The sequence below is a fragment of the Scyliorhinus canicula genome, chromosome 7 (genome assembly GCF_902713615.1).
Source record: "Scyliorhinus canicula chromosome 7, sScyCan1.1, whole genome shotgun sequence".
In the NCBI taxonomy this organism is placed as follows: domain Eukaryota; kingdom Metazoa; phylum Chordata; class Chondrichthyes; order Carcharhiniformes; family Scyliorhinidae; genus Scyliorhinus; species Scyliorhinus canicula.
The window spans coordinates 123,950,884-123,974,161 of record NC_052152.1 but is presented as its reverse complement, the minus strand read 5'-3'; the positions used below and the strand labels follow the sequence as shown (position 1 = coordinate 123,974,161).

At 48.0% G+C, this 23,278-nt stretch overlaps 1 protein-coding gene across 7 annotated transcripts in view; it reads left to right on the top strand.

Moving 5' to 3' along the window:
• The window catches only part of LOC119969344 (synaptonemal complex protein 2-like), an 855,597-nt gene that overhangs the window by 682,306 nt on the left and 150,013 nt on the right, over window positions 1-23,278 (top strand). For 5 of the 7 annotated variants that reach the window (XR_005461337.1, XM_038802871.1, XM_038802868.1 and 2 more), the window contains 2 exons: window positions 16,893-17,023; window positions 21,166-21,354. Coding sequence is in view for 6 of the 7 variants with exons in the window: in XM_038802871.1 (XP_038658799.1) it covers window positions 16,893-17,023; window positions 21,166-21,354 (320 nt within the window). In the remaining variant the exon portion in view is untranslated. The remainder of the gene's footprint in view (window positions 1-16,892; window positions 17,024-21,165; window positions 21,355-23,278) is intronic. The other 2 variants (XM_038802867.1, XM_038802870.1) reach the window with 2 other exon arrangements.

The following is a 23,278-nucleotide window of genomic DNA, read 5'->3' as shown; positions in this document are numbered from 1 at the left end:
GGAGAAGCACAGGATGGTCGTGGACTACAGCCAGACCATCAACCGGTACACACAGCTCGACACGTCCCCCCTCCCCCGCATTTCTGATATGGTCAATCAGATTGCACAGTACCGGGTCTTCTCTACTATTGACCTGAAATCCGCCTACCACCAGCTCCCCATCCGTAAATCAGACCGTCCCTACACTGCCTTCGAGGCAGATGGTCGTCTGTACCAATTTCTTAGGGTTCCCTTCGGCGTCACGAATGGAGTCTCGGTATTTCAACGAGAAATGGACCGAATGGTTGACCGGTACGGACTGCAGGCCACCTTCCCGTACCGCGACAATGTCACCATCTGCGGCCATGACCAGCAGGACCATGATGCCAACCTTTCTAAATTCCTCCACACCGCATCGCTCCTTAATCTCACGTACAACAAGGAGAAGTGCGTTCCGCACAGACCGCTTAGCCATCCTCGGCTACGTAGTCCAAAACGGACTACTGGGGCCCGATCCCGACCGCATGCGCCCCCTCATGGAGCTCCCAATTCCCAACTGCCCCAAGGCCCTCAAACGCTGCCTTGGGTTCTTTTCTTATTACACCCAGTGGGTCCCACAATACGCGGACAAGGCCCGCCCACTTATCCAGTCCACACATTTTCCCCTCTCGGCCGAGGCACAACAGGCCTTCGTCCGTATTAGAGCAGACATAGCCAGGGCCGGGATGCACACAGTAGGCGAGACACTGCCTTCCCCTTCGCCATCCCATGCCCGGATCTGACGTCTGCCATCCACCGACTACATCCACAGTGACAGGGGATCCTCGTTCATGAGCGATGAGCTGCGTCATTTCCTGCTCAGCAGAGGTATCACCTCCAGCAGGACGACCAGCTACAACCCCCGGGGAAATGGGCAGGTAGAGAGGGAGAACGGGACGGTATGGAGGGCCATCCAGCTGGCCCTACAGTCCAGGAATCTCCCAGCCGCTCGCTGGCAGCAGGTCCTCCCTGACGCGCTCCATTCCATTCGGTCGCTACTGTGCACCACAACTAACAGTACACCCCATGAACGTGTTTTTGCCTTCCCTCGGCAGTCTACATCCGGGGTGTCGCCCCCGACGTGGCTCACGACTCTGGGCCCAGTCCTTCTCCGTAGGCATGTCCGGCACCACAAGGCGGAACCCCTGGTGGCCAAAGTACGCCTTCTCCACGCCAACCCTCAGTATGCCTACATGGCTGCCAGGACACAGTATCGCTTCGGGACCTGGCTCCCTCAGATGCCGATCCCATGCCCACGCCCCCTTTTCCCCCAGCGCCACCCTCCTTTTCCCTGGCACCCCCCTTTTCGTCCCCACCAGGTCCATCCCTCGTCCCCCTGCCCACACTGGAGGACACGGAAGATTTTGGATCGCTCTCGGAAGGTTTTGGCTCGCTCTCAGAGTCATCCCAGCAGCAGCCAGCACCAACACCGCCAGCACCTGCACCGACATCGCCACCACAGCTATGCCGATCACAGCGGAACATTCGACCGCCGGTTCGGCTCAACCTGTGACCTGCTGACCGGATGGACTCTTGGTTTTCTTTGTTTGGACCCTCTTGTAAATAGCTCATCCTTTGTTTTATAGTTACACGTCACCCCCGCCGGACTCATTTTTTTACAGGGGGTGAATGTGGTGATGTAACCACTGTAGTGATGTGTACTTGCAGTAGGGGGATGTTGGGGCCTCACGGTAGCATGGTGGTTAGCATCAATGCTTCACAGCTCCAGGGTCCCAGGTTCGATTCCCGGCTGGGTCACTGTCTGTGTGGAGTCTGCACGTCCTCCCTGTGTGTGCGTGGGTTTCCTCCGGGTGCTCCGGTTTCCTCCCGCAGTCCCAAAGATGTGCGGGTTAGGTGGATTGGCCATGCTAAATTGCCCGTAGTGTAAGGTTAATGGGGGGATTGTTGGGTTACGGGTATACGGGTTACGTGGGTTTAGGTAGGGTGATCATTGTTCGGCACAACATCGAGGGCCGAAGGGCCTGTTCTGTGCTGTACTGTTCTATGTTCTATGTTCTATGCCTGTACCTGTAATACAGGTTCCTCCGGTAAGCCCCTGCCGGCTAGCTCCGCCCACAGGGAGCTTGTGTATAAATATGCGTGTGAGTCACTCAGACCCTAGTCTACAGTTGCAGATGGAGGAATAGCATCGCACAGCAATAAAGCCTCGATTGTACATGTCTCTCGTCTTTGAGTATAATTGCTAGCGTTACAGTGCCCCCTGGACAAAGGGAAACCCCGGAGCACAGGGGCCCGACCTCATGGCGAGAACAGCGACCGTGGCCATTTTGGAAGGCCCCCTTTGGGCAGCACGGTAGCATGGTGGTTAGCATAAATGCTTCACAGCTCCAGGGTCCCAGGTTCGATTCCCGGCTGGGTCACTGTCTGTGCGGAGTCTGCACGTCCTCCCCGTGTGTGCGTGGGTTTCCTCCGGGTGCTCCGGTTTCCTCCGGGTGCTCCGGTTTCCTCCCACAGTCCAAAGATGTGCGGATTAGGTGGATTGGCCATGCTAAATTGCCCGTAGTGTCCTCATAAAGTAAGGTTAAGGGGGGGGTTATTGGGTTACGGGTATAGGGTGGATACGTGGGTTTGAGTAGGGTGATCATGGCTCGGCACAACATCGAGGGCCGAAGGGCCTGTTCTGTGCTGTACTGTTCTATGTTCTATGTTCTAACAAAGGGAAACCCCGGAGTGCAGGGGCGCGTCCACCAGGAAAGTATGGTTGATCCTGCAGGAATGGGGGGGTCAGAAACCACCCCATCAGGATTGTTACCTGGAATGTAAGGTGACTTAACGGCAAGGTTAAAAGATCCAGAGTCTTCGCCCACCTGAGAAGCCTGAAGGCTGACATAGTCTACCTACAGGAGACACACCTGAGGGAGGACAGATTAATGGTAAGCTGGATGGGACAGACGTTCATGCTACGGGACGAGGGCTCGGGGAGCAGTCGTACTGATCAGCAAGACAATGTGGTTAACAGAAACTAGCACGGTTACGGACCCAGGGGGACGGTACGTCATGGTAAGCAATGTCTTGGAAGGGGCACCAGTGGTACTGGTGAACTTGTATGCTCCCAACTGTGATGACACAGAATTTGTAAGAAAGACCATGGCTGAAATCCCAACATTGACACACACTGACTGATTATGGGGGTGACTTTGACTGTGTACAGGACTCGCTGAGCGACCGGTCGAACCCCAGAGCGGGGAAAAGGACAGGCATGGCAAAAGAAATGGGAGCATTTATGGAGCAGGTGGGGGTGGTAGGCCCGTGGAGGTTTCTCAACCGAGAGAAAAGGAATTTGAGTTCTTTTCACAAGTGAACAAGGTATACACCCGTATTGACTTTTTTGCAGTCGGGAAATCAGTGCTTCCAGGAATTATCATAGATTATTATAGAATTTACAGTGCAGAAGCAGGCCATTCGGCCCATCGTGTCTGTACCGGCTCTTGGAAAGAGCACCCGACACAAGGTGAACACCTCCACCCTATCCCCATAACCCAGTAACCCCACCCAACACTAAGGGCAATTTTGGACCCTAAGGACAATTTAGCATGGCCAATCCACCTAACCCGCACATCTTTGGACTGTGGGAGGAAACCGGAGCACCCGGAGGAAACCCACGCACACACGGGGAGGGTGTGCAGACTCCACACAGACAGTGACCCAAGCCGGAATCGAACCTGGGACCCTGGAGTTGTGAAGCAATTGTGCTGTCCACAATGCTACCGTGCTGCCCGTTATAGGAGCAGAATATTTGCAATCGTCATCTCCGACCACCCTCCACACTACGTGGATGTAAGGTTGGAGACAGGCCTTGCCCAGCACCCCACATGGAGGCTGGACACAGATCTCCTGGCCGACAAGGCCTTCTGCCAGAAAACATCACAGGCCACAAGTGATTTCATGACTAAAACAGGAACTCTTTCTAGGAGGCACTGAAGGCTGTGATCAGAGGAGAAATTATAGCCTACAAGGCACGTAGATACAGGGAAGAGAGGGTGTCCCGGCAACAGCTGCTTCTGGCAGAGAGGAAAAAGCTGCAAATGGACTTAACCTGCTATCCTCCAGGAAAGCAGTGTACCAATGCCACCAGACACGGGGGATCTTCTATGAACGAGGGGATAAGGCTGGCCGCCTACTGGCTCACCAGCTGAGAAAGCAGGCAGCCATGAGGGAAATAGCGCAGGTAAAGGATGGCAGAGGCAGACTGGTAGCGGAACAAAAGGAGGTCAACCAAGCATTCAAGATCTTCTACCTAGGGCTGTACACCTCTGAGCCCCCAAACAGGGATGCGGTGATGAACCAGTTCCTCGACAGACTGGAAATACCAGTCGTGGATGAGGACAGATGGGGCAGCTGGAAGCACCAATAGATCTGGGAAAAACCAGTGAGAGCATCAGCTCCATGCAGGCGGGGAAGCCACCTGACGGGTTCCCGGAGGACTTCTACAAAACATTTGCACCGGCCCTGGCCCCGCATCGAAGGGACATGTTTGCAGACTTGCTGGCAAGGGGCACTGTGCCTCCTACACTAGTGCAGGCCACAATTTCTTTGATACCCAAAAAAGACAAAGACTCAACGGAATATGGATCATGTAGACCACATTCCTTCATATAGGAAGTGACAAAGTTGATTCATGAGGGAAGGGCTGTAGATGTCATATATGTGGACTTCAGTAAGGCATTTGATAAGGTTCCCCATGGTAGGCTGATGGAGAAAGTGAAGTCTCATGGGGTCCAAGGTGTACTAGCTAGATGGATAAAGAACTGGCTGGGCAACAGGAGACAGAGAGTAGTAGTGGAAGGGAGTTTCTCAACACGGAGAACTGTGGCCAGTGGTGTTCCATAGGGATCCGTGCTGGGACCACTGTTGTTTGTGATATACATAAATAATCTGGAGGAAGGTATAGGTGGTCTGATTAGCAAGTTCGCAGATGAAACTAAGATTGGTGGAGTAGCAGATAGTGAAGGGGACTGTCAGAGAATACAGCAGAATACAGATAGATTGGAGAATTGGGCGGAGAAATGGCAGATGGCTTTCAATTCGGGCAAATGCGAGGTGATGCATTTTGGAAGATCCAATTCAAGAGCGAGCGATATGGTAAATGAAAAAGCCCTGGGGAAAATTGATGTACAGAGAGATCTGGGTGTTCAGGTCCATTGTACCCTGAAGGTGGCTGCGCAGGTCGATAGAGTGGTCAAGAAGGCATACAGCATGCTTTCCTTCATCGGAAGGGGTATTGAGTACAAGAGTTGGCAGGCCATGTTACAGTTGTGCAAGACTTTGGTTCAGCCACATTTGGAATACTGCGTGCAGTCTTGTCACCACATTACCAAAAGGATATGGATGCTTTGGAGAAGATGCAGAGGAGGTTCACCAGGATGTTGCCTGGTATGGGGGGGCGCTATGAAGAGAGGTTGAGTAGGATTAGGATTATTTTTCATTAGAAAGACAGGGTTTGAGGGGGGACCTCATTGAGGTCTACAAAATCATGAGAGGTACAGACAGGGTGGATAGAAAGAAGCTTTTTCCCAGAGTGGGGGACTCAAATACTAGGGGTCACGAGTTCAAGGTGAGAGGGGAAATGTTTAAGGGAGATATGCGTGGAAAGTTCTTTACGCATAGGGTGGTGGGTGCCTGGAATGCATTGCCGGCGGAGGTGGTAGAGGCGGGCACGATAGTGTCATTTAAGATGTATCTAGACAGATACATGAATGAGCAGGGAGCAGAGGGATACAGATCCTTGGAAAATAGGCAACAGTTTTAGATAGAGGATCTGGATCGACGCAGCCTTGGAGGGTCGAAGGGCCTGTTCCTGTGCTGTAATTTGTAATTCCACAAGTGGAACCTGACTAGCCTGGTGGAGGAAGTCAAAAAGGACCTACAAAGGTGGAGCACACTCCCACTGTCCCTGGCGGGAAGAGTGCAGACGATCAAAATTAATTTCACTTCCCTAATCACACACCGGAGAATTTTGCTCGGCTGGCGATCATCAGCACCACCCACATCTGCAGACTGGTTTGTAGAAATCGGAATTTCTCCACCTGGAGAAGATCAAATATGCCAACCGAGGGTCGGAGGAAGGCTTCCTTACTGCATGGAGGCAATTTGTTGGATTGTTCAAAACCTGTTCGAAGCCATAAACAGCCAGTAAAGAGGGAAACTGGAAAGTCAAAGAGGAAAGAGAGAAAGACCAGGAGGAACGTCAGGGATATGCAACCTGGGGGGTGGGGGAAGAATTGGATTTGATTTGTCTATTGCCATGTGTACCGAGGTACAGTGAAAAGTATTTTTCTGTGAGCAACTGAAACAGATCATTTAGTACATGAAAATAAAATAACATAAAAAGAAAATACATATTAAGGCAACACAAGGTACACAATGTAAATACATTGACACCGGCATCAGGTGAAGCATACAGTAGTATTAATCAGGTCAGTCCATAAGAGGGTCATTAGGAGTCTAGTAACAGCGGGTTGAAGCTGTTTTTGAATCTGTGTGTGTTCTCAGACTTTTGAAGAAGTTAGAAGAGTGAGTAAGCGGGTGGGAGGGGTCTTTGATTATGCTGCACACTTTCCCCAGGCAGCGGGAGGTGTAGATGGAGTCAATGGATGGGAGGCAGGCTCGTGTGATGGACTGGGCTGTGTTCATGACTCTGAAGTTTCTTGTGGTCTTGGCCCGACCAGTTGCCATACCAGGCTGTGATGCAGCCCGATAGGATGCTTTCTATGGTGCATCTCTAAAAGAGATCAGTGTTAGATGGTAAGAGTCAGTGAGGAGTAGTCAGCACGGCTTTGTGCATGGGAGATCATGCCATAAAAATTTGTTAGAATTCTCTGATGAAGTGACCAGGAAGAGTCAATGTCCACAGAGTAGAGAGAAAGACTGACAGGGACAAAAGAAACAACGGGAATGAGGTTGGGAGGCGGCAACCCCCTCCCCCAGAGCGATCAAGGAGCATGGGGCAGCACGGTAGCATAGTGGGGCAGCATGGTAGCATAGTGGTTAGCACAATTGCTTCACAGCTGCAGGGACCCAGGTTCGAATCCCCACTGTGTCACTGTCTGTGCGGAGTCTGCACATTTTCCCCGTGTGTGCATGCGTTTCCTCCGGGTGCTCCGGTTTCCTCCCACAGTCCATAGATGTGCAGGTTAGGTGGATTGTCCATGCTAAATTGCCCTTAGTGTCCAAAATTGCCCTTAGTGTTGGGTGGGGTGACTGGGTTATAGGGATAGGGTGGAGGTGTGGGCTTGGGTGGGGTGCTCTTTCCAAGAGCTGGTGCAGACTCGGTGGGCCGAATGGCCTCCTTCTGCACTGTAAATTCTATAAGGAATGCATCGGGGGGGGGCAGGTGGGAGGGAGGAGGTTATGGAGAGGGGGGCTGGGGGAGGGTGACAGATTGTAAATAGAACAACCCAACGAAAAGCCTTTTTGTACTGTACAATAAATGAAAACAAACGGCAGTATAAATAATTTAGAAAATGACCATTAAAATTTGTTTTCAAAATTACGGTAGAGGAGCTATTAAAATGTATGAAGACGGATAAATCTCCTGACCATCCAGGAACACTGCGTGAGGCTAGAGAAGAAATTACAGGAGCTCTGGCTGAGATATTTGCATTATCGTTTACCACCTACCAGAAGACTGGAGGATAGCAAACATTGCACCCTTATTTAAGAACGGCTGTAAAGAGAAATGCGGGAATTGTAGAACGATAATCCTAATATCTGTGGTGGATAAGTTACGAGAGAGGATTCTGAGGGATAAGACATACAGGCATTTGGAAGGACAGTGCTTGATTAGGAGTAGTCAGCACGGCTTTGTGCATGGGAGATCATGCCCTACAAATTTGTTAGAATTCTCTGATGAAGTGACCAGGAAGGTTGATGAGGGCAGGGTGGTAGTCGATATGGACTTTAGTAAGGTGTTTGATAAAGTTCCACATGCTAGGCTGCTCTGGAAGGTTAGATCACATGCAATCCAGGGAGAGCTGGCAAGTTGGCAAATTAATGGTCGGAGGCAGAGGGTAATGGTGGAAGAATGCATATTGGACTGGAGGCCTGTGACTAGGTGTGCACCTCAGGGGTCAGAGCTGGGCCCATTGCTGCTTGTTATCTATATCATCGATTTGGTTGAGAATGTACAAGACATGATCAGTAAGTTTGCAGATGAGACTAAAATAGGTGTTGTAGACAGTGAGGAAGGTTATCAAACATTGAAACAGGATTTTCGGGCTTGGAACAGGGTTCACCGCTTGGGTAAAGCTCCTGTACAACGCTCCCATGGCGAGTGTACAGACCAACAATACCAACTCCCAATACTTCCAGCTGCACAGGGGCACCAGACAAGGATGCCCACTGTCCCCGCTGCTGTTCGCACTAGCAATTGAACCGCTAGCAATCGCGCTCAGGGCAGCAAAAAATTGGAGGGGGATCCGAAGGGGAGGTAGAGAGCACAGAGTCTCACTCTATGCGGATGATCTGCTCCTCTATATCTCGGACCCACAAAGCAGCATGGACGGAATCATCGCGCTCCTGAAAGAGTTTGGAGCCTTCTCGGGCTACAAACTCAACATGAGCAAAAGTGAGATCTTCCCATTACACCCGCAAGGGGGGGGGGCAGCACTAAAGGGGCTGCCGTTCAAACAAGCCCGACATAAATTCCGCTACCTGGGGATCCAAATAGCCCATGACTGGAAAGGGATCCACAAATGGAACCTCACCAGCCTGACGGAGGAAGTTAAAAAGGACCTGCAAAGATGGAACACACTCCCACTCTCCCCTCGCGGGGAGAGTTCAGACGATCAAAATGAACGTACTGCCCAGGTTCCTCTTCCTGTTTAGATCCATTCCGATCTACATCCCCAAGGCCTTTTTCAAAGCGCTGGACAAACTCATCATGGCGTCGTATGGGGGGGTAAAAATGCTAGGATCCCAAAGAAGGTCTTACAAAAAACAAAAACCAGGGGAGGGTTAGCCCTCCCGAATCTACAATTCTACCACTGGGCAGCAACAGCCGAGCGAGTAAGGGGATGGATCCAGGAGCCAGAAGCTGAGTGGGTGCGTGCGGAGGAGGCCTCCTGCATGGGAACCTCCCTCCGGGCCCTCGCCACGGCAGCACTCCCATCCCCACCCAAAAAACACTCCAGCAGCCCAGTGGTGACAGCCACCCTCCAATCCTGGAACCAACTGCGGCAGCAACTTGGCCTGACCAAAATGTCGAACAGGGCTCCCATCTGCAACAACCATAGGTTCAAACCAGCACTGACCGACGCCACCTTCAAAAGGTGGAGGCAGGACGGGGGAACATTGACAGTCAGGGACCTATACACGGGCGACAGGATCGCAACACTGGACGAACTGACAGAGAAATTTCAGCTAGCTGGGGGGAACGAGCTACGGTACCTGCAGCTCAAAAACTTCCTACGAAAGGAGACAAGGACGTACCCACAACCGCCACGACAGACACTACTGGAAGACCTACTGGACGCAAGTATCCTAGAGAAAGGGAACTGTAGTGACATGTATGACCGACTGGGTAGATAGGGACGACACCGTACTGGACGCAACAAGGAGGAAATGGGAGGACGACCTGGGGATGGAGATAGGGTGGGGACTCTGGAGCGAAGCACTGCATAGGGTCAACTCCACCTCCACGTGCGCAAGGCTCAGCCTGACGCAACTAAAAGTGGTACATAGAGCCCACCTAACAAGAACCCGTATGAGTAGGTTCTTCCCGGAGGTGGAAGACAGATGTGAGCGGTGCCAAAGAGGCCCGGCCAACCACGCCCACATGTTCTGGTCTTGCCCCAGACTTGTGGAGTACTGGACAGCCTTCTTCGAGGCTATGTCCAAAGTGGTGGGGGTGAGGGTGGAGCCATGCCCGATAGTGGCGGTCTTCGGGGTTTCAGACCAGCCAGATCTATTCCTGGGGAGGAGGGCGGACGCCCTTGCCTTTGCCTCCCTGATCGCCCGCCGTAGAATCCTGTTTTGGCTGGCGGTCAGCAGCACCGCCCAGAGCTGCGGACTGGCTGTCCGACCTCTCGGAATCTCTCCAAATGGAGAAAATCAAATTTGCCATCCGGGGTCGGACGACGGCTTCCACAGAACGTGGGAGCCATTCATGCAACTGTTCCGGGACCTATTTGTGGCCAATGTACAAGAGGAAGAATAGTCGGGGGAAGGTAGCGGGAGGGGGGGGGGGGGCGACAGGTTTGTTACGGGGGGTTCGATGGCTAGCTAAGGCCCAAAACCAAGCTAAATAAACATGTTGAGGGGGGGGGGGGGGGGGGGGGGGCGGCAGTTACTACTACGAAGATGCTTACCTGTAAATATGTATGTTAATTTTGCGTGTTGTTTTTGTTTGTTTTTTTTTTGTTTCTCTCTCCTAACAATTTGTAATTTGTTCAATATAAAATACGAAAACTGAATAAAAACATTTATAAAAAAAAAAGAAACAGGATTTTGATTATCAGGGGAAGTGGGCCGAGAAATGGCAAATGGAGCTCAATACAGATAAGTGTGAGGTGTTGCATTTTGGAAAGTCAAATTAAGGTAGGACTGTCACTGAATGGTAGGACCTGAGGGAGTATCGTGGAACAGAGGGAGCTTGGAGTCCAGGTGCACGGTTCTCTAAAGGTGGAGTAACAGGTAGATAGGGCAGTGAAGAAGGCTTTTGGCATGCTGGCCTTTATCAGTCAGGGCATTGAGTATAGAAGTTGGGAAGTAACGTTGCAATTGTACAGGACATTGGTGAGGCCACACCTGGAGTATTGTGTTCACTTTTGGTCGCCTTGCTACAGGAAAGATGTTATTAAACTGGAGAGAGTGCAGAAGAGATTTACAAGGATGTTGCCAGGACTCAAGAGACTGGGTTATCGGGACAGCTTGGACAGACTAGGATTTGTTTCTTTGGAGAGAAGACTGGGGGGTGATCTTATAGAGGTATAAGATCATGAGAGGCATGGATAGGATGAATGAACTCAGTCTTTTTCCCAGGGTTGGGATATCGTGAACTAGAGGGCATAGGTTTAAGTTAAGAGGGGAAAGAATTATGGGAACATGAGGAACAACCTTTTTACACAGAGGGTGGTACATGAAATGAGCTGCTGGAGGAAGCGGTTGAAGCAGGGACATTGAAACATTTAAAAGACATTTGGATAGACACATGGATGATGTGTTGGGTATTCTGTGTCTGCGAGGACTGCGTTTATTATAGCACTGAGAGAGACAGGCTTCCAACACTTGAAGAAATGCAACTCTATTTTATTGAACTCTTAACTATTAAACATACTTTAACTGTGGGTTGACACTATGCTGAGTTGACTGGAGACCTGAGGCTAACCTGACCAGACTATCTTACTACCACATGGTGGATGTTCTAGTTGTTGCTCACAGGTTCTGACTGTCTCAGAGGCTGCATCCCAAGAGAGCGGGAAAACTAGTGCCCTCTGGCTTTATAGTGGTTGTGTCCTGTCTGGTGATTCGCTGCTGTGTTCTGTGTGTTCATTGGTCATCCTGTGTGTCAATCAATGTCTGTCTGTGCACCATCATATACTTGTGTGTATATTATGACAATGGATAGGAAAGGTTTAGAGGGATATGGGCCACATGAAGGGGCAGCACAGTAGCATTGTGGATAGCACAATCGCTTCACAGCTCCAGGGTCCCAGGTTCGATTCCGGCTTGGGTCACTGTCTGTGCGGAGTCTGCACATCCTCCCCGTGTGTGCGTGGGTTTCCTCCGGGTGCTCTGGTTTCCTCCCACAGTCCAAAGATGTGCTGTTTAGGTGGATTGGCCATGATAAATTACCCTTAGTGTCCAAAATTGCCCTTAGTGTTGGGTGGGGTTACTGGGTTATGGGGATAGGGTGGAGGTGTTGACCTTGGGTAGGGTGCTCTTTCCAGGAGTTGGTGCAGACTCGATGGGCCGAATGGCCTCCTTCTGCACTGTAAATTCTATGTAAATACAGGCAAATTAAGTTAGCCTAGATGGGCTTTCTGATTGGCATGGACTAGTTTGGGCCGGCTCCATGCCATAGATTCTATGGTTCTATGATTCTATGATTGGTAAATGGAAAAAAAGGTTGTCACAGTGTAACTAGTGTAGTGCTACAAGGATCAGCACTGGGGTCTCAGCTATTTACAATTTATGAATGACTCAGATGAGGGGACCCAAATGTAGTATGTCCAATGTTGATTGGGATGTGGAAAAGCAGCTGCTAGTATTGGAGGTGGTGGAGTCCTATGCTGAGTCAGGATGGTGAGTTGGCAGTGAGCCTTAATATTGAAATCTTCCCTCATTTTCAGTTGTGTTTACCCTCTTTTTCCAATTTTGAGCAGGATCAAGAATGAAAATGTTCCTTTTCCATCCTTCCTGATTTTAACTTCATGTACTTTGTGATGAATGTCGGAATTTCAGACATATTGGGCTGGATTCTCCGATTATGAGGCTATGTTCTCATGACGGCGTGGGAATGGTGGGGTTTTACGCCCGAACATTTGGCGCAAAACGGCCACCGATCCAACGTTTGGCTTGGGGCACACGGCTTCAGCTGCCAATACGGCCTGGAGAATTGGTGGGTCCATGGCTGTGCATGTGCATGGCGGCGACCTGCAGTGGCCGCGCCATGCAACATGGCGTCGGCCGCGCACAGACCCGACCTGCAATACAGTGCCCCCCTTTGGCCGGCTCGAGAGCCCCGGACTCACCCCAACAGAACCCCAAGCCCCTGACAAAGACCCCCCGACCCGCTAATATGCCCAACCACGATTGTGGCTGTGCTGGACTGAATCAGCATCCGCCATGCCGAGTTCCTGACGGGTGAGACCTTGAGAGATCCACCCTTTGGAGGGGTCGGAGCATCACGAAAGCGGTGCCGCCCCTAATTTGGTCGGAATCGGGTCTTCTCCGGCCAATCATCGAACACGATTTTGGTGTCGGCAACCGGAGAAACCCGCCCATTGTATTATTGTCATTTGGTGCAGTATGGGTTAAAGGTCTGCATCAGTATATGAAGGATTGGTGCAGGAGTGTTTTTAAAGAATCCTGGTTTGGGAGCCAGCTATTCAATTAACGCACTGTAAAAACTTGGATTGAGGTGGTTCCCTGTGGAGTTAATTACAAAGAACACAGAACAATACAGCACAGGAACAGGCCCTTCGGCCCTCCAAGCCTGTACTGGTCATGATAGCAAAGCATGTGGCGCAGTGGTTAGCACTGGGACTTTGGCACTGAGGACCTGGGTTCAAATCACGGCCCTGGGTCACTGTCCATATGAAGTTTGCACATTCTCCCCATGTCTGTGTGGGTTTCACCCCAACAACCCAAAGATGTTCAGGTTAGGTGGGCTGGCCGTGCTAAATTGCCCCTTAATTGGAAAAAATTAAATAATTGGGTACTCTAAATTTATTGTTATGGGCCAGGGTTTAGAAAACTCCAAAGTATATCATGGAGTTCACCTGACCCACGTCTATTAATTGATTTTGGTTTTAAAACAAAACAATTTTTATTCTGTGAACCCAGTTAACATTTTATAAACACACAGTAAACATCTTATCAACCATCAACACACATAACCACACAGATACAATACTCTACAGATAATCTTTAATTCCTTTCCTAGCAACATCCACAAGTTAAATACTTTTTACAAATATAGCAGGTTTAAATTTTCTACAGAAACAGGTATTACTTTGAATTTATCAAGTGATAGAATAGACTACATAATAGAATTTACAGTGCAGAAGGAGGCCATTCAGCCCATCGAGTCTGCACCGGCTCTTGGAAAGAGCACCCCACCCAAGGTCAACAACTCCACCCTATCCCCAAACCCAGTAACCCCAGCCAACACTAAGGGCAATTTTGAACACTAAGGGCAATTTATCATTGCCAATCCACCTAACCTGCACATCTTTGGACTGTGGGAGGAAACCGGAGCACCCGGAGAAAACCCACGCACACACGGGCAGACTCCGCACAGACAGTGACCCAAGCTGGAATCGAACCTGGGACCCTGGAGCTGTGAAGCGATTGTGCTATCCACAATGCTACCGTGCTACCCACATCTGGAAACATTCTTTAGAGAGAGAGATATGCAGCATCTTGTTTGAATGCAGCACTTCAACTCTGAAATTGAAACCAAAAGCAGAGCCACAAAGCAGCTTTTCAGCTCAAAACGAAAATGAAAGACAGAAAGACAGCTCAGGTCCACCCACATATAGACATCACTGCAGCTATTTGATAACCATTTCTTAAATGTACATCCACCTGACATTATAAATAAAAGATACCAATCTTTGCCAAAACCCTCAGCGCTCCCTTTTTGCCGTATCCCTCTATAACCATCCTATCCATGTGTTTGTCAAGATGCCTTTTGAACTCCGTTAGTGTATCTGTTTCCACAACCTCCCCTGGCAATGCGTTCCAGATACTCACCACCCTCTGCGTAAAAAAACTGCCTTGCACATCTCCTCTAAACTTTGCCCCACAGACCTTAAACCTAGACCCACTGGTGACTGATCCCTCCACCCTGGGAAAGAGTGCCTGCCTATCCACTATATCCATGCCCTTCATAATCTTGTAGGCTTCTATCAGATCACCCCTCAATCTCCATCTCTCTAATGAAAACAGTCCAAATCTATTCAGCCTCTCTACATAGCTAACACCCTCCAGACCAGGGAACATCCTGGTAAACCTCTTCTGTATCCTCTCCAAAGCCTCCACATCCTCCTGGTAGTATAGCGACCAGAATTGTGCACCATATTCCAAGTGTGGCCTTACCAAGGTTCTATACAACTGCAGCATGACTTGCCAGTTTTAATACTCGATGCCCCATCCAATCAAGGCAAGCATTCCGTATGGGTTCTTGACTATCTTGTCCACTTGTGTTGCCACCTTCAAAGATCTGTGATAAGCACGCCCAGATCTCTTTGCCATTTTATATTTTGAGTTTTGCCATTTATGGTATATTTCCCCTCTGTCATAGACCTACTAAAATGCATTACCTCACATTTGTCCGGATTAAACTCCATTTGCCATTTCTCTGCCTGCGTCTCCAACCTATCTATGTCCTACTGTATCTTCTGACAATCCACAACACTATCTGCCACTCCACCAACTTTAGTGTCATCCGCGAATTTACTAATCAGACTGGCTACATTTCCTCCAATTCGTTTATGTACACCACAAACCATGGAGGCCCCAGCACAGACCCCTGTGGAACACCACTGTCACAACCTTCCATTCAGAAAAACACCCTTCTACTGCAACCTTTTGCATTCTGTGACTGAGCCAGATCTGTATCCATCTTACCACCTCACCTCTGATCCCGTGTGACTTCACCTTTTGTACCCATCTGCCAAGAGGCACCTTGTCAAAAGCTTTACTGAAGTCTATGTAAACAACATCCACTGCCTTCAATCATCTTTGTTACCTCCTCCAAAAACTCGATCAAGATAGCGAGGAACGACCTCCCCTTCACAAAACCATGCCTTTTATCGCTTATGAGTCCATTCATTTCCAAATGGGCACGAATCCTGTCCCTGGGAATTCTCTCCAATAATTTACCTACCACCGACGTGAGACTCACTGGCCTATAGTTTCCAGGATTATCTCTGCAACCTTTCTTAAACAGCGGTACCACATTAGCTATTCTCCAGTCCTCTGGGATATCACCTGCAGCCAATGAGAACACAAAGATGTCATTCAAGGCCAAGCAATTTCCTCCCTTGCTTCCGTCAATATTCCTGGGTAAATCACATCAGGCCCAGAGACTTATCGACCTTAATATCTTTTAAAAGACGCAATACCTCCTCCTTTTCGATGTTAACATGATCCAGACTGTCCACACACCCTACCGAAGAATTAGGATCATAGAATTTACAGTGCAGAAGGAGGCTATTTGGCCCATCAGATTAGATTTCAGATTGTTAAGATGATGTAATTAATGGAGAGGAGCTAAGGTATCAGGCATTTAGCAGAAAAGCAGCTTAGTTGAGTGTTAAATCGAAATGTGAGAGACGTCAAGCATCTGCTCCCACTACCGTTCAGTAAGATATGACTGTTGATAAATTGACAGAAACTGTGGCTGTATTTCTTCAGAAGTGGTTTAGAATTGTGTAATGGAAATGTGAGTTGAAACTAACCGAAGCAGCTTCTGAAGAAATGCAGCCAAAGTTTCTGCATGGTTCTGAAAGGAATCAGGTATTTTCTTTAACACGCTTATTAAAAGTACAGTATCCCGACATCTCTGTACAGCAGGTATTCCTGAGTGCTAACAGTGGATTGAGCGCTGAGATGGGTTTGCATTTGAGTGGGAATAAAGATAGCAGTTAATTGACACTGCATTAATCAGCATTGTGCAAGGGGTAATTGTCCGCTACTTTTCTTGTCTGATGTTAAAGATATTGTAAAGCTGTTTTAGTAACAAAGTTTGTTCTCATATACCATATCCCTATTTTTCAATAAATCACTCTGGAGGTATCCTTTCCTCACCGTATTGGGGGTTCTGTCAAGTACCCTAGCCACTGTTAATAATAATAATAACCTTTTATTGTCGCAAGTATGAAGTTACTGTGAAAAACCCCCAGGATGTCTGGCCTGGGATGGTACTAACTTTTATTTATGCCCTATACTGATTTGCAAGCAATTTGAGAACAATGAAAATGTAGCTATGAAATATTTGGTAGCATTTGCTGAGTGAGATGATAAAATTAGTGAGACAGGAATCTGATTGAAATGAGTCATGATTGACAAATAAAATTCACAAATAGCACCATAACCATTATTTACAAAGCAGCAAAATAAGATATATTCTTCACTACAGTTAGACTCTTTATAATAATCGATTGATAACTTATATCACTTGTCAGATGCCGAGTTTCAATCCCCGATCAATGATGACCATTCTTCTATCAAAAAAGTCGACAACTGGGAGCTGAATGAGCCAAACATGGGAATTGTTTGTCAGCGATTTACTAACGAACTCAAGGTTAAATTCCAGGTAATGTTGAACATAACAATTATGCAGAATACTTTCAGTTTGTGATTAAATTTTATAATTTTATTTCTTGCTCAGTCAATGTAAAATTGTAGTTTATATTCTCAAGGAATAATTTCAAAAAAATCAGATTGCAAACGGATAGCAGTAAATTGAAGGGGTGTCGGTTGTGTTGATCTTTGATTATGATAAATGGTCGGCACAACATTGTGGGCCGAAGGGCCTGTACTGTGCTGTACTGTTCTATGTTCTAAAGGTTGGAAGCTAAAGAGCCGGAACCAGCAGAGTAGTATTCTCAGGATTGCTACCGGTGCGACGTGCAAGGAACAGAGAGCAAGTGCAGCTGAACACGTGGCTATAGGGCTGGTGCAGGAGGATAGGCTTCAGATATGTGGATCATTGGGATACCTTCTGGGCAAGGTGGAACCTGTACATGAAGGACGGATTGCACCTAAATTGGAGGGGCACCAATATCCTGGATGAAAGGTTTGCTCTTCGGGAGGATTCAAACTAGCTTGGCAGGGGGATGGGAACCAAAGCTATGGATCAGAGGATAGGGTAACTGTTGAACAGGCAGAAACAGTATGCAGCGAGTCTGAGAGGACGGATAGACAGTTGATAAGGCAAAGTTGCTCTCAGTGAAATGAGTTAAACTGTGTGTTTCAATGCAAGGAGTGTCAGGAATAAGGGAGATAAACGTAGAGCATGGATCAGTACTTGAACGACGATGTTGTGCCCATTACAGAGATATGGATTTCACAGGGGCAGAAATGGTTGTTAGATGTTCCGGAGTTTAGATGTTTTAAGAAGAATAGGAGGGAGGTAAGAGAGGAGAGGGAGTGGCACTGTTAAATAGGGAGTGCATCACAGCTACAGAAAGGAGGTAGTCGAGGAGGGTTTGTCTACTGAGTCTGTATGTATGGATAGATGTCAGAAACAAGAAAGGAGCAGTCACTTTATTGGGAGTTTTCTATAGGCCCCCCAATAGCAACAGAGAGATGGTGGAACAGATTGGGCGGCAGATCTTGGAAAGGTGCCGAAGTAACAGAGTTGTTGTCATGGGTGACTTCAACTTCCCAAGTATTGACTGGAACCTCCTTTGTGCAAATGGTTTGGATGGAGCAGATTTTGTCAGGTTTACAGGAAGGATTCCTGACTCAATATGTAGATAGGCCGACTAGGGGGGAGGGCATATTGGATTTGGTCCTTGGCAATGAACCAGGCCAGGTGTCAGATGTCTCTTTGGGAGAGCATTTCGGTGACAGTGACCACAACTCTTTGACCTTTACCATAGTCATGGAGAGGGATACGAACTGACAGTATGGGAAGGTATTTAATTGGGAAGGGGAAATTATACTGCTATTAGACAGGAGCTGAGGAGCATAAAGTGGGAGCAGTTGTTCTTGGGGAAATGCACAACAGTAATGTGGGGATTGTTTAAGGAGCACTTGCTGCGAGTGCTGAATAGTTTTGCCCCACTGAGACGAGGAAGGAATGGTAAGATGAAGGAGCCTTGGATGACAAGAGAAGTGGAGCTTCTAGTCAAGAGGACAAAGGAAGCTTACGTAAGGTTGAGGAAGCACGGATCTGACTCGGCTCTAGAGGGTTACAAGGTAGCCAGGAAGGAACTCAAAACTGGACTTAGGAGAGCCAGAAGAGGGCATGAAAAAACCCTGGTGGGAAGGATTAGGGAAAACCCCAAGGCATTCTACACTTATGTGAGTAATAAGAGGATGATCAGAGTGAGAGTAGGGCCGATCAGAGATAGTGGAGGGAACTTGTGCCGAGAGTCTGAGGAGAGTAGTAGGGGTGTGGAACACCCTGCCTGCAACAGTAGTAGACTCGCCAACTTTAAGGGCATAAGTGGACATATGGATAAAAATGGATGGTTTCACAGGTCGGCGCAACATCGAGGGCTGTAATGGTCTATGTTCTAGATAGGTTTGTTAAGAAGGTTTATGGTGTGTTAGCTTTCATTAACAGGAGGATTGCATTTAAGAGCTGCGAGGTTTTGCTGCAGCTTTATAAAAACCTGGTTAGACCACACTTGGAATATTGTGTCCAGTTCTGGTCGCCTCATTTTAGGAAGAATGTGGATGCTTTGGAGAGGATGCAGAGGAGATCCAGGATGCTGCTGGGACTGGAGGGCATGTCTTATGAAGAAAGGTTGAGGGAGCTAGTGCTTTTCTCACTGGAGAGAAGAAGGAAGAGAGGTGATTTGATAGAGGTGTACAAGGTGATGAGAGGCATAGATAGAGTGGATAGCCAGAGACTTTTCCCCAGGACGGAAATGGCTGTCACGAGGGGACATAATTTTAAGGTGATTGGAAGAAGGTATAGGGAATGTTTCAAAGGTCGGTTCGTTACCACAGAGAATGGTGGATGCGCGGAATGCACCGCCAGCAGAGATGGTGGGGTCAGAGTCATTAGGGACATTTAAGCAATTCTTAACAGGCATTTGGACAGCAGTAATTTGAAGGGGTGTAGGTTAGGTTGATCTTAGATCAGGATAAATGGTCAGCACAACATCATGGGCCGAAGGGCCTGTATTGTGCTGTACTGTTCTGTGATCTATGTTCTGAACAAGTGAAAGAAATGTTTAATTGAAAGATGTGTAAGCAATTGAGGATTTCTGTCAAAATATTTACCTGGGTGAGAGAAGCATTTTAATTAAATTGAAAATCCTCATGGAGCCGAGGGCCTGGGTTCGATCCCGGCCCCGGGTTACTGTCTGTGTGGGATTTTAACATTCTCCCTGTGTCTGCATTGCTCTCACCTCCACAACCCAAAAAAATAGGCAATGGAGGTCAATTGGCCATGCTAAATTGCCTCTTAATTGGAAAAAATAATCGGGTACTCTAAATTTATTTTAAAAAGGGGGAAAACATAGAAAAAAAATAATTTAATTGAAAATGATAATGGTTTACTAAGGTGAAAAAAGACCGAGATTAAAAATACAGCAAAATAAGTTGTAATACAAATCATGCAGTATGCAATATTTGAAACTGCTCCAAAAATAATAAAAACTGTCAACCTGGGTATGATTTTCAGAATTTTCTGATGCAAAAATAAATGGGTGCTTCAGATATATGGATTCCCTGTTACTGACAGTGGCCGGATTTTCTTCAATATTGGAAAAGGCCAATGTTGAGCAGGACAGATGGCATTAAGTGGCAATGCCATCTTTTCACACCACATAGCGTGGCTTAAAATTTTCATGCATGGGTTCCACGCCATAGCACTTACATAGAACATAGAACAGTACAGCACAGAACAGGCCCTTCGGCCCTCGATGTTGTGCCGAGCAATGATCACCCTACTCAAACCCACGTATCCACCCTATACCCGTAACCCAACAATCCCCCCATTAACCTTACACTACGGGCAATTTAGCATGGTCAATCCACCTAACCCGCACATCTTTGGACTGTGGGAGGAAACCGGAGCACCCGGAGGAAACCCACGCACACACGGGGAGGACGTGCAGACTCCACACAGACATTGACCCAGCCGGGAATCGAACCTGGGACCCTGGAGCTGTGAAGCATTTATGCTAACCACCATGCTACCATGCTGCCCTTATGGGGCAGCCTCTGATTCGCCCACCCTGCCATCATCTCTGCGTTGCAGTCATCGAGATTCCACATTTATAGGCCGTCCAGCGAACAGCAGGCACGCTTCACAAGTCGCCAGGAAGTGATGGCTGCCAGCAAATCTGCCCCGAGGTTTTCAGATGCCTGCCTGGAGAGACTGCTCAATGCTGTGGAGACCCGCCCTGATGTTATTTACGCTGCTCAGGACGAATACCAGCCAGCGTGGTTGCTAACCCAGCATGCAGTCGTAGCAGCAGTCATCCAACGCCCTGTGGAAGAGAACAGCCATCTGATGCAGAATGATTTCCTCCATTCTGTGAGGGTCAGTCAGTCTCGCACACTTACAAATCCATCACACATCCACAGGCATCTCACTCACTGTCAGCTCAAAGGCCACCACCACTTGCTGTTTTACATACATCTTCATCTCCCCTATCGATCAAGACCTCATCACCTTGCTGGTCCCACTCACCATCCACACATGCCAAGGCATTCTTTTCATCTACCCTGACACGTGTCCTGCTTACACTCTCTACATCTGTCTTCATGCAGGAAAAGGTGGCTCACAACAAGATCCCAGATGGACAAGGGATGCGAGAAGGCAAAGTCCTCATGGACTTAAAGGAGAGAGTCGTTCAGCTGGCCAGGGAGGACGTCAACCGTTCTTGGGCTGATGGTGAGGTCGGTGACGTTAAGCTATGTGAGAATTCAGCACTGCAGCATCCATCAGACAACATTGCTGTGAGTGATGTTTCCCTGTTCTCTGGTCTCTGCTGCACACTGATGACCTTTCCTTTCTATCACTGACACATCTAGGAAGCGTCCGACGGTCGTCCATCTGCCTTGGCTCCGATCAGGAGCAGCACTGAAGAGGAAGTCACAGCTCCTGAAGAGCAAGGACAACCATGGCGCTCAGCCACACCCTACACCAGCACAGTCACACCTCGATGAGGCCTAGTTTTAGAGCATCCTTCGGGTCACAATGTGTTAAGCACTTCACACTGTCTCGACCACAGCAGGCAGAGGCAGGGATATCCCAGAGTGCTGGCACTCAATGATTACTGAAGGCCAGGAATCTGCTGAGTTCCAGTCAGATTATGACCCTCTGGATTTGATCATGTCTCATCCATCCTCAGGCAGTGTGCCATTGCCAACTTTCTAAGGGAAATGGGGTTTTAGTTCAGATGGACAGCATTGTTGTTGCAGGCTTGAAGGGTCGAAGGGCCTGTTCCTACATTGTCATTTTCTATGTTCTTTGTTCTCAGTTGTTTGCGTAGCCGGGCAATGGCACATGCACACCATGGCAGTCATCAATTTTGGAAGTCTGTGTGCTAAGGATTAAATATTGAGCAGTAATCAATGTTACTCGTACATCTAAGAGGTGCTTGAGCAGGCATAATTGTGTGATTGGTGACGAGCATGTCAATTGACTTCCAGCTGAATGGTCTCAGCTGCAATGAGGAATTGATGACTGATATATTTTTCAATTAGCCTTTCCCTTGTCAACATACCATCTCCAGAAACCCCTTTCCGCCCAACCCCCAAATTGAGTGGACAGGTCAGTCCACAGTGCGATGCATTCAAGAAGGAAATAGGGAGAGCGCAGGGCCAACTTGTTCCTATCAAGAAAAAGGGTGGGACCAACAAATCCAGTGAACCCTAGATATCAAGGAATATATATCATTGGCTAAGGAGAAAAAGGGAGGATTATGTCAGATACCAAGGGCTCAATAAAGCATATTCTATAAATGGAGGTGTATAGAATATGCAAGAGGGAACTTAAAAAAGAATTTAGGAGAGCAAAAAGGGGACATGACAGGATACTGTCATGTAAAAAAAGGAACATCCTAGGTTGTTTTACAAGTACATTAAGGGTAAAGGGATAACTAGGAAAAGAATAGGACCCATTAAGGACCACAGTGGTCATTTGTGTCTGGATCCGGAGGATGATGGTAGGGTTCTAAATTAATACCTTGTGTCAGTGTTCACTCGTGAGAGGGACAGTGTGGGTATGGAAATCAGGGAGAAAGAGATTAACATTGATGGAGAGAAGTTTCTGAGTGGTCTGGCAGGCTTAAAGGTAGGAAAATCTCCAGGGCAAGATGAAATGTATCCCAGGCTGCTTAGTGAGGCAAGAAAGGGAATAAAAGTGGGGGTCTATCTGTAAGCTTTGAATGATCTGGAAATTTAAGGAAAGAACCTGGTCAAACATACATGGAGTTTGAAAGGATCAAACAGAGTAATTTTGATAGTGGATAAGGGCTTTGAAAATAGACCAAACGTATGAAGCGCTCAGAGAAATTATACTTTTGGAGGAGTTTTAAAAATTCAATTCCTGATGTGGTGAGAACTCATGTGGAAGAGGAGAGGGTTAAAACTGCAAGGATAGCAGCAGAAATGGCAGATGATTATGAGTTAGTCCATGAATCAAAGCTTGGTTTCCAACATCAGTTTCAACCTGTGAGGGAGAGAAACTGGGGAAAAGAGAAATATTCAAGTAGTAGAGGTCAAGGTGATCTGATGAGAGGTAACACGGAGAGTGTACCTCAGATTTAAAAAAAAATCCAGGAGGGTGTAAGAGACATGAAAAATTTCAAATATTTTCACTGTAATAAACTAGGCCATGTAAAGTTTGAGTTTTGGTGGTTGAAGAAAAGCACTGGGA